At 47.6% G+C, this 12163-nt stretch overlaps 1 protein-coding gene across 1 annotated transcript in view; it reads left to right on the top strand.

Moving 5' to 3' along the window:
* Positions 1–12163, top strand: part of elk4 (ETS transcription factor ELK4) — a 28390-nt gene continuing 16227 nt past the window's right edge. Inside the window, exons 1-2 of the mRNA XM_084464248.1 lie at positions 1–155; positions 8272–8487. Of these exons, the coding sequence (XP_084320374.1) occupies positions 8281–8487 (207 nt within the window). The 5' untranslated portion in view covers positions 1–155; positions 8272–8280. The remainder of the gene's footprint in view (positions 156–8271; positions 8488–12163) is intronic.

The raw sequence follows: 12163 nt of genomic DNA on the forward strand, positions 1-12163 counted from the left end.
CACGGACCGACGGGCAGAGGCCGTGTGATCCGGCTGTGGACGTCTGGAAGATGCCCGTTTGTGGAGCCGTGCATTGAGGACTGAACATGTGTTACTGGGACCGTTCCGCCGCGGGGGGAGAAGCCTTCAGATCTGCGACGACGAGCGGCGACGAGGTAACGCTAGCACGCTAAGCTAACGCGTAACTTCAGCCCCAGCAGCAGACAACTATCGTTCCGCTGCTTGTTGTGGATGTGGTGGACTATGTGGAGGGTGTGGACTATGTGGATGTGGTGGACTATGTGGAGGGTGTGCATGTAGTTCAGGCGTTGGCTCGGCTCGTGGGGGTCATGGGTTGTGTGGTGGTTCCTGCCTGGACCCTGGCAGCTGGTGGTAGTTCCTCCAGCAGTGTGACAGGGCTGCACCGCGGGCACACCGACCACCACGGCTCGGTGCTAATGGACTGCTTTCATACTTTATATGATATTATACTTTTAGAACCAGTGGCCACTCAAAGCGCTTTACGATATTGCCTAACATTCACCCATTCATACACCCATTCATTCAGACATCCATGCACACATTCAGGGTGAGCACCATGCAGGGCGACAGCCAGCCCTTCAGCGGCAGTCAGGGTGAGGGGTCCGCTCAGGGACCGCTCCACCTCAGCTAGGAGGAGCAGTCAGGGTGAGGGGTCCGCTCAGGGACCCCTCCACCTCAGCTAGGAGGAGCAGTCAGGGTGAGGGGTCCGCTCAGGGACCCCTCCACCTCAGCTAGGAGGAGCAGTCAGGGTGAGGGGTCCGCTCAGGGACCGCTCCACCTCAGCTAGGAGGAGCAGTCAGGGGGAGGGGTCCGCTCAGGGACCCCTCCACCTCAGCTAGGAGGAGCCGGGGATCCAACCAGCAACCCGCACTACCGCCTGAGCCACTGCCGCCCAAGTGGTCTGAGGCTCCACCGAGCCTCGGGTCAACCCGAGCACCACTGCTGGGTTGTGGTGGTCCAACGACCAGTGCTGGGTCGTGGTGGTCCCACAAGCAAGCACTCCTTTACATTCCTCCTTACTCTTTTAAGTGTTTGTACTTTTCCCTCAAACTAAGCTCTGTGTAGATATACCACTAAACAAAAACAGCTGTTTCCAGATAGAATAGTCATTTACCACATTAACAATGTCTAGACTGATTTTCTGGCGAATTTAATATTATCTTCACTGAAAAAAACAGTGCTTTTCTTTATAAAATAAAGACATTTCTAAGTGACCCCAAACTTTTGAATGGTAGTGTACCTGTGTGGGAATATTAGACGTCACATGGTTTGGGTTTTTGTATTTCCTTGCAGCAGTGAAACCATCTTTTTTTGTTCTGTTTTATTGAGCTTCATATAAATCCGCTGTACATGTGTTTCTGCGTTGTGCGATGGGACAGATTGTGAGTGGGGAGGAGTGTGTGTGTCTGCAATCCAGCTGGTCTGGATGAATCAGGGCAGATTGACTCTCCTCATAAGAAGATTACATGGCATGCTTAAACACACAGCAAAAATCAGCACTCTGATCTCTTACATGAAGATGATTGCAATGTTCATTGTCGACCCATAATATGGTTGTCTGATAAGATCAACAGTTGGACCTGCGTTTAGAGTGCTGTGCCACGAATAAGTCAAATGTGCACAAACGCTTTACTAACTCCTTACACAGGCGTGGATGTTGGCTTTTGATTCCACCCATATTGTTATTGAATTGATATGAAGGCGTTTCCATTTTTGTTCTTCAAAAGGTCAAAGAACGTGTAAACATTATTATTTTAATCTTCAGTAAGCCTAAACAAATCAGTGTGTAGTTGTGTGGCTTCAAACAGGCTGCATGATGCCTTTACAGGTTCAATGAGAGCGGCAGATATGGGAGCCTTTTACAGTTAGAAACAAGTAATATTATTATTAGATTATATCTTGCATTGTAGATCTGAACAACACATCGAAGTGTGTGACCCATTGTGTAATTTGCAAAATGAGAATAAGGTGTACGCTGCAATATCTATCCTGCATTTTTGTCCCTGTCATAAAATGGAGAGGTCAAACAAAAAATAACAGAAAAATGCTATTCAGGACTGCAGGCCAAGATAGATATAGGTTGGGTGTCAGATAAACACATTGAAAAAATAAAATGTGGTCAAAGACGAAGGCATCTAGTCATGCTGAACTAGAAATGTATGGTGTCGGTAATGAGTGACCAATCTAACCACTGAGACGGGCCTGTTAAACCTACCTTTTCTGATTGGGCCAATTGGTGTGCCAAGTTAACTTGCCACACAAGATATGGCTAGTACCTTCAAACGACAACTAATTTACTACTAACAGTATTTTTTCCAGAAAGTGTACTACAAAGTACAAATGTCATTTCAGCAGCAAGTCACACGTGTTTTTATTGTCTCTTGGTAAGGGCAGCTCTCATTCAAAGTCAGGTTGGATAATTATTACATGCGATTGCGTGTGCCAAGGGGCAATTGTTCTAAGTTCAATGCTTAAAGGCACAGCAGTTATTTCTCCGATTATTTTCACATAGAAAAGTAGGCTGAATGGATTTCCAGGAGGACCTGCTACTAGTGATGCTCCAATCTTTATCAGATGATATACGCCCTAAACACATGATCTGCCAAATAACTACAGATTTGCAGATTGCAGGAGCTGATCACGTGACAAGACCAACCAGCAGCCTATCTTGTTTTTGTTGCACATTTTCTGAGTCGTATTCAGCTTTCAAGTTGCTAGAATCCATCCCATAATCAAAACGTCTAGTCGTAGACCAATTGTTAAGTAATAGCATGCACAGACAAAGACCAACTATTTGTTCTCTCGTTACCAAGGACATGCATAGCGACACGTAAACCCGATGCAGAACCATAAAGGTAATAATCAGCCCTTAAGGGCCCTGCAAACAAAGACCGGGTCAAACAAAGACATGTCTCTCTGGTCCTCTTCAGGGGACTGCTGCAGAGGCCTCCCCAGCCTAGCTATGTGTAGGCCTGTCACCATAACACATTCTGCTGGGCCATAAATTGTCCCAGAAATGATTGTGATAAGCGATAATATTGCTGTTTTGAGACCATTTTCAACTAATATATTGATAATGGCATAATAATGCAAGTACAACCTTTCAAAGATCAATTAACTGTTATTTCTAAAGAATATTTAACACTGGAACTGGCAGACATTTTAAATAAATAAATAAACAAAACAACCAAAAACAATAAATACAATTGAAATAAAACTACATGAAGCGAACTACAACTGTCAGCGTCGACTAAACGCCCCAGTGACTGTGGACTGAAGACGGAGACGTCCCATGATCTGTTGTATTTTTTTTTCGCAGCTGGGAAAACAGCATCTGATGATGATGCTTTAGGTGTAGATGCATGTTTGTTGTATTGGTGCGTTTAGTTGCTACCGTTTTACAACAAATGCAATGTACCGGCTCGCACAGGTTAAATGGTTCACCGCGGTCATTTGGTTTGAACCCCAAGTGCTCCCACATGGCAGCTGTCGCGTTCAGCTTTGAAACCATTTCCATCTTTGTTTTTCATTCCTCCAAATCTCAACGAGCGTTTCCTCTCCTCGCTGCTCCTCACGGGGCTCTCATGCTGCACAGAGAATGTCTAGGAAGACGGGCAGAAGACGGGCGTATAGCCGGGCTCTGACTCTGTAACGCCAGGGCTCTGCCTCCCCACACAGAGAGCATGCGGCTGACCAGTGACTGACCAGTGACTGACCAGTGACTCGAGGGTTAACTCCTCATTAAGGGTTAACTCCTCATTAAGGGTTAACTCCTCATTAAGGGTTAACTCCTCATTAAGGAAGCCAGAGGGGTCTGTGCAGACCGACGCTCCGGAGTGAAAACTCTTGTCATCCAGTCTCTTTGATAGAGAGAGACACGAGAAAAAAGAAAATGGAAAAAAAGCTTATTTATCATTTTAATTTATCGTGCGATTAATTGATTTATTGCTTATCGCGACAGTGCCTAGCTATGTGCCTTACCTCAATCATCGTCAGGATGTCTAACCCGAGACAACCCACCGAGGATCCCCTGCTCGGTGCTGCAACCCAGCCAATCTGCGCTGCCCAACGCGCTCTACCTTCACTGACCTGGAGTGGTGGGGGGGGACTGCCAATCGGCTGACTAGAAGGTGAACCCCATCTGAGCCTACGCCTCCCTCTTGACTCTCCACTTCCTGGCCCTTACAGAGACTTGGATCACTCCAGAGAACTCTGCCACTCCAGCCGCCCTCTCCACCGCCTACTTGTTCTCACACACCCCAAGACCATCGGGGCGAGGAGGAGGGACTGGACTCCTCATCTCGCCGAAGTGGTCCTACCAGGTTCTTCCACTGGAACACTTGACAGATCTGCATTCAAACTTCATGCTGTCACTGTCACCCTGCCTATCAAGCTCTACATTGCGGTTATCTATGGTCAACAAGGACCCTTCCATTATTCCCCCCCCCCCGGCTGTCCGAGAAGCTGAGGGAAAATTGAGGAGATCAGACTGTCCTGATGATCTCTTTCGCAACCTTCTCCTCCCCTCTGACTTCACCTCCACTGTGTGAACAGCGTAATCTGCCTTCGAGCAGACCTAAAACTCCTCTGCCTCCAACGCCAGGAGACTTTTTTTTCCATGTTCTCTTCCCTCCTCACCCCCCCTCTCCCTCCCCTTCCTCCCTCACAGCTGATGACTTTGTGACCTACTTTACCCAGAAGGTGAAGGACATCAGCTCATCCTCCCTCCCCCTGACATTTTATTCCTCTCTCCTCAGAATAGTCTAACCTTGATCCGATCCCCTCCTCCCTTCTCCAAGCAGACTCCAGCGACAGCATTCCTCACCACCCTTATCAACTCTCCCTCTCACCAGCCTCCCTCACTTCAGGCCTTATTCCAGCATCCTTCAAGACTGCTACAAATCAAGAAGCTCCTTAAGAAACCTACCACCGCCGACATCCCGAACTACAGAACGCTCAGCATCTCCTGCCTTGACTTCTGCAACTTGCTTCTGGCTGGACTCCCTGCGTCTGTGATCAAACCTTTGCAGCGTATCCAGAACAATGCAGCATGACTCGTGTTCAACCTACCTAAATTCTCCCATGTGACCTCCACTGGCTCCCTGTAGTAGACAGTTGACCACAAGGTGGTCAACTGTCTATCTACTGTCTATCTATCTCCAAGCTCTATTCAGACTGCACACCCCAGCTCGAGCGCTCTCTCTCTCCATCACTAAGAGTAAGCAAAGGTTGCAAAACAAAGTAACAACTCTTCTCTGTTTTGGCACCACAATGGTAGAACGAGCTCTATGCCGCTCACCAGCTTCCACAGAAGACTCAAGACTCACTTGTTCAGAGTACACCTGGGGCCTCATTTATAAAACTCTGCGTAAAACATTGCGTATGCCCAAACCTCAGAATGTGCGTACGCACAAAAATATTCAGATTTATAAAACCGTGCGGCGCACACCTGTACGCACTCTTCTCGTTATAAATACCAACTTGCGTTGAATTTGGCGTTCGTGCACGAGCGCTCGTCTCCGGACTGGAGATCACTGTTTGAAAAACTTTGCGGGACCTTTACTCCAGGGTGAAAGGATGCGTAGAACTGCGCACTCTTTTCCGCAAGGAATTTTTCTATAAATCACGACGTTGGCGGTAAAAGATGCGTACTCACATTTCATCCCTGTTTCCGCAACATTTTCGTGCGCAGAGACCTTTATAAATGAGGCCCCTGGACTCTGCATAGCCTCCCCCCTTATCCCTCTTCTCCCTTACTCACCTAAAAACACCCCTCCTACGCACTTATTATGTTTGTATGCCCTGGCACTTAATGTACCCACTTATTGTATGTTTGTATTTCATGGCACACACATTGTACTTTTTGTATGCATTTTGTAGTGTCTTTGTTGAACACAGGTAATAGGTTAACCTAGTGATTGTAAGTGCTTGGCACTTGTTCTATGAACAGCCTTACTCTACCGAGAGCAATATATTGTTTCTCTTTCTTTTGACAAATGTACTTTTGCTTTGAATAAAAGCGTCTGCTAAATGTAAATATAATTCTCCCTGCTTATTCTTTCTGATTTAGTTGGACTAAATGGCTACTCCACTGCTTTAATTGAAGATGAGCAAGGGGGAGTTCTTCATTAATTCTGTCTAGACAACATGAATGAAGCATAATGCTGCAAACAAGGCTTTTGTGAAACCTAGACGTTCCAATTTCAAAGATCTCCCAAAGCCGGGCTATATTATATTATGTGAAAGTTACATGTCATGACATACTTTTATGGTCATTGTGGCTCAATTTATTTGTCCAAATGATAGATTCTTCAACTTGATTTCAACTTGTTTTTGCGTACAAAACTCCTTCAATACATCCCAGTCAATATTGAATGAAGAGTTAATGCTACATTGGTTAAAGGTTGAAGGGGCTGGAGTTCTAAATGTCATCCTAACCTGACTGGATTTATGTAAAACCATAACAGACATGCAGCCTCCTAGTGCAGCCATACATGGGCCTATCAGACACCCCGGAGGCAAACGTAAAGAAATATCTGCTATCACCCATGTCCGTTGCCAGATCAAGTTACTTTTAATGAGACAATACATCTATTAATGTTCCACTTATGGCATTTTTTGTAACTAGAAAGCCAATGAAAATAACATGAAAAGCAGGTCTGAAAACCTAGGCTGAATAATGATAATTAAATATGTATTATATTTGTGGAGGATAATCTTCATTATCCTCCACAATAAGGTGATATGTTTTATAGGGGATTTCTGGGGCAACACTGGGTTTATTAGCCAGGCTGCCCCAGTTGAAAGTCATTTGTAAAAGAAACAGAACCATATTTCACAGTGAAGGAATCGGATTGGTAGCAGATGGGCTTATCACATATAAGGAAATAGGTGCACAGCGTCGACGGTAAACTGATCTGTCCATTCCCTCTTCATACTCAATTCATAATCATATCCTTTTTGTAAAGTAAAAAATCCCAAACAAGTGATCTGTAAAGCATCTGAATTGTTACTATTGCATTTATCGGTTTATCCACTTTATAAAATGTGTACTTGCGTTCCAACTTCCAAGCTTCCAAGCTCAACGTTTTTTTTGCTGCTTGTTTGACATTAGTGCCGGTCTCTCTGTTTAGTAAGTAATAGTTAGTCTCTATTTGTGAATATCTGTGACATTGTACAGAGTCCAGAGTTCCTCCATAAGGAGAGGGGGAAGAAGGCACACAGGAGGATCACTTTGTAGGTTGGAGCTCTATCTGAAGCAGTCCTTCTTATGAGGATGTCTGAGCCACGCAACGACGGCTGTGTGTGTTCCTGGCTCCCTGTAGCTCCTCGTTTATGTTTACTCATTAAGCTTCCTGCTATTCTCATCCCTACACAATGGAATTAGTATATTCCTATCTTCGTGTATATGAAAGCATTCTTGAGTAACATTCTGAAAACAATTGACATCAAAGGTACAACAAAGTATCCTAGTTTGTATACTTGTGTCTTTTCTTTGTTGCTCTCCTCGTATCACATACTGTTCTAGATATAGCTTATATAAGATGTATATATTGTCTTATTTTGAAGCAACGGTAACTATTTTAGCCTATTTTGCTGCATGAGATGTAAGGCGGTAAAGGTGACATGAAAATTCAGAATCAGAGAATAGCTGCTGATTGTGAGTCAGAAGAACTGAGCTCACCCATATCTGGGGTTTCCATCCTTGACCCCTCTTTTTTTTAATCCATCATTTCAAGTGTTGCATAGTTTTTAGGTTTCCAAACGAATAAACAAATATTCGGTGGAGAAAACAAGAAAGAAACAACGTCCAGTCTTAGTGTTTATCTTTCAGTGCCTGTAAGAGTAGCAGAGACCACTGCTGCACAATCTGGTTTTTAGCAACAGTTTTTCTTGAAGAAGAAAGAAAGAAATGTTATTTTAATAACACAAAAAAGCTACATCACGTCAGTGGCTTTGGGATCCACTCATCAGCCCGACTTGGTAGCGGCAGAGCGTCACTGCAGCCTAACACAGTTTACACAATAAGAGAGGACTGACAATTACCACAAAGTAATCAGGTGGTTTGAATTAAATAATAAGAAACAAAGCATTCGAATACTAAACTGAGATTTGACCTACCTAACGAAATAATATTCAAATATTCAGACTTTCCATCATTTTCCATCTGAGTGACTTTATTGAAATAGATTCAGGTTGAAACACGTCAAAGTTGTCCTTTTCAATGAGCTCTTCCACGTGGGTCCACAGTGACGGCCGATGGACAGCTCGGTCACCCTGTGGCAGTTCCTGCTCCAGCTGCTGCAGGACGCCAGCAACAAGCAGCTCATCTGCTGGACCAACGAGGAGGGCGAGTTCAAGCTGCTGCGGGCGGAGGAGGTGGCCCGGCTGTGGGGAGCCCGCAAGAACAAGCCCAACATGAACTACGACAAGCTCAGCCGCGCCCTCCGCTACTACTACGACAAGGTACTGCCACAAGGTGCCGCGTGTGCACGTGTGCGTGTTCTGCGTGGTGCGTTCTCACAGTCGGATCGAGGAAGACTTAAAGATGTATTGTCTTTACTGAAGTTTTAGTGTATAAAAATAAAGAAATTTGTCCTTCTTTAGTAACCATTTTTTTCATCTCCTAGTTTGATTTTCAGTTGCTTTTCAGATTGGGCTCTGCTTCAATCTGCAGATTAGTAGATAATCCCCCCCAGAGAGGGCATGGAAATCCCCAATACCAACGTAAACACACAGTAAATGGTGTACATTTGCTTGAGAAGATGCATGCTCTTTGTAGGCTTTTTGCAAACAAGCAGCCGTTGTTCCCCACTCGAGTTGCCATATGAGTGTCCTTATGGTGCTGTGTGTGTCTCTCTCGCTGTGCCATAGTCTGCCTCCCACCCGGCCTGTGGTCCTGGCACTAAATGCAGCCTCCTTCTGTGGGCGTTCAGGGCTGGGTCTGCTCCCTGGTATGTTTGGCAGCAGCAGAATTGTCTGCCTAACGTTCACACAGGCAGGAAGGAGTGAACTTGCTTTTGAAGCTCTCCTACACTTTGTGTGTGTGTTGACTCCCTGCCGCACAGGACAAATCGCAGGTCCTAAAAAGAAAAAGAAAAAGTGATTGAATCTCTTTTTAAATGAAGTTCAAACCCTAAAACAACTAGTTTAAGATGAAATAGGATTTAGTGGGTTACATTGTACTACTGCTATGGAATGATCGTGTTCCAATTTGCAAGTTCCTTGCACAAAGTTGAGTTTACTTAATAATATGCAGTACTATGCATACTCCAATTGCCCTACAGTATTTGGGTGTAATGCATGCTGTTGAATGCATTCATTGTTCCAGGCAGTTTAGGGTTACCGAGTTACCTTGTGGTTACACCCCCCATCAATAGGACAGCAGCCAGTGGAGCGGCCCTGAGGCTGATCCTTCATAACAGACTTCAAAGAGCCATACCTGTGTCATTCTACTATTTATTGCCTTGACTGAAGACGAGTCCAAGTAGCCGTCACCGTGCCTCCTATTAAAGCAGACGCCTCTCATTAATCTCTTTACTGCCATTCATACATGAGCAGCGGGTGGGCCTGAAGCTCCAGCACTGGAGGCTGCTGTCCTTGTGAATGACAACGGGCTCCGGTTCCACATTGACACACCTTCAACTAATTCCACAACCGTCGGTGGAATGTTGTTTATTTTGGATTGGTTGAGCTGTTTTTGCCCAAACCTGTCGACAACACTACAGTCATTCTGTCATTGACTGAATTGTCATCAAAGCAAACATATCCTACTACTACGCTACTACATATTAAGGTTTTTTTTCATAGGTTTGATCTCTGCCTTTCTTATCTACATTGTTGAAAATAGTAAAAAAAAAAACAGCTAAAGTAAAACAATCTAGTAATGTATTTAGTGTTCATCTTCTTCTGTCGTATGTCCTTAGACCTTCAATTCTGTTGAGGCGAGCCAGTCCAGCGTCCTATAATCAAGGTCAATTAGACCACTCTCGCCGTTCGGGGGCCGGTGTTTGGGGCAGCTGGTTAGGATGTGTTCCACAGTTTGTATTGGGTCTCCACACTCGCATTGGGCACTGTCTGTGATGCCCCAAAAGTTAGTTAGTTAGTAAAGTTTAGTGTTCAGAGTCAACACAAAGTCTTCCTCCACCCTTCCGTCCGTCCCTGGTGGAGCTGCTCCTCCAGCGTGGTGCTCTGGTGTCTCCTTGTTGTTGGAGCTCCTCCTCCAGCGTGGCGCTCTGGTGTCTCCTTGTTGTTGGAGCTGCTCCTCCTCCAGCGTGGCGCTCTGGTGTCTCCTTGTTGTTGGAGCTCCTCCTCCAGCGTGGCGCTCTGGTGTCTCCTTGTTGTTGGAGCTGCTCCTCCTCCAGCGTGGCGCTCTGGTGTCTCCTTGTTGTTGGAGCTGCTCCTCCTCCAGCGTGGCGCTCTGGTGTCTCCTTGTTGTTGGAGCTGCTCCTCCAGCGTGGCGCTCTGGTGTCTCCTTGTTGTTGGAGCTCCTCCTCCAGCGTGGCGCTCTGGTGTCTCCTTGTTGTTGGAGCTGCTCCTCCTCCAGCGTGGCGCTCTGGTGTCTCCTTGTTGTTGGAGCTCCTCCTCCAGCGTGGCGCTCTGGTGTCTCCTTGTTGTTGGAGCTGCTCCTCCTCCAGCGTGGCGCTCTGGTGTCTCCTTGTTGTTGGAGCTGCTCCTCCAGCGTGGCGCTCTGGTGTCTCCTTGTTGTTGGAGCTGCTCCTCCTCCAGCGTGGCGCTCTGGTGTCTCCTTGTTGTTGGAGCTGCTCCTCCTCCAGCGTGGCGCTCTGGTGTCTCCTTGTTGTTGGAGCTGCTCCTCCTCCAGCGTGGCGCTCTGGTGTCTCCTTGTTGTTGGAGCTGCTCCTCCAGCGTGGCGCTCTGGTGTCTCCTTGTTGTTGGAGCTGCTCCTCCAGCGTGGCGCTCTGGTGTCTCCTTGTTGTTGGAGCTGCTCCTCCTCCAGCGTGGCGCTCTGGTGTCTCCTTGTTGTTGGAGCTCCTCCTCCAGCGTGGCGCTCTGGTGTCTCCTTGTTGTTGGAGCTGCTCCTCCTCCAGCGTGGCGCTCTGGTGTCTCCTTGTTGTTGGAGCTGCTCCTCCTCCAGCGTGGCGCTCTGGTGTCTCCTTGTTGTTGGAGCTCCTCCTCCAGCGTGGCGCTCTGGTGTCTCCTTGTTGTTGGAGCTCCTCCTCCAGCGTGGCGCTCTGGTGTCTCCTTGTTGTTGGAGCTGCTCCTCCTCCAGCGTGGCGCTCTGGTGTCTCCTTGTTGTTGGAGCTCCTCCTCCAGCGTGGCGCTCTGGTGTCTCCTTGTTGTTGGAGCTGCTGCTCCTCCAGCGTGGCGCTCTGGTGTCTCCTTGTTGTTGGAGCTGCTCCTCCTCCAGCGTGGCGCTCTGGTGTCTCCTTGTTGTTGGAGCTGCTCCTCCAGCGTGGTGCTCTGGTGTCTCCTTGTTGTTGGAGCTGCTCCTCCTCCAGCGTGGTGCTCTGGTGTCTCCTTGTTGTTGGAGCTGCTCCTCCTCCAGCGTGGCGCTCTGGTGTCTCCTTGTTGTTGGAGCTCCTCCTCCAGCGTGGCGCTCTGGTGTCTCCTTGTTGTTGGAGCTGCTCCTCCAGCGTGGTGCTCTGGTGTCTCCTTGTTGTTGGAGCTGCTCCTCCTCCAGCGTGGCGCTCTGGTGTCTCCTTGTTGTTGGAGCTCCTCCTCCAGCGTGGCGCTCTGGTGTCTCCTTGTTGTTGGAGCTGCTCCTCCTCCAGCGTGGCGCTCTGGTGTCTCCTTGTTGTTGGAGCTGCTCCTCCAGCGTGGCGCTCTGGTGTCTCCTTGTTGTTGGAGCTGCTCCTCCTCCAGCGTGGTGCTCTGGTGTCTCCTTGTTGTTGGAGCTGCTCCTCCTCCAGCGTGGCGCTCTGGTGTCTCCTTGTTGTTTGAGCTCCTCCTCCAGCGTGGCGCTCTGGTGTCTCCTTGTTGTTGGAGCTCCTCCTCCAGCGTGGCACTCTGGTGTCTCCTTGTTGTTGGAGCTCCTCCTCCAGCGTGGCGCTCTGGTGTCTCCTTGTTGTTGGAGCTCCTCCTCCAGCGTGGCGCTCTGGTGTCTCCTTGTTGTTGGAGCTGCTCCTCCTCCAGCGTGGCGCTCTGGTGTCTCCTTGTTGTTGGAGCTCCTCCTCCAGCGTGG

Source organism: Micromesistius poutassou (assembly GCF_964030765.1).
Source record: "Micromesistius poutassou genome assembly, chromosome: 2".
NCBI lineage: Eukaryota > Metazoa > Chordata > Actinopteri > Gadiformes > Gadidae > Micromesistius > Micromesistius poutassou.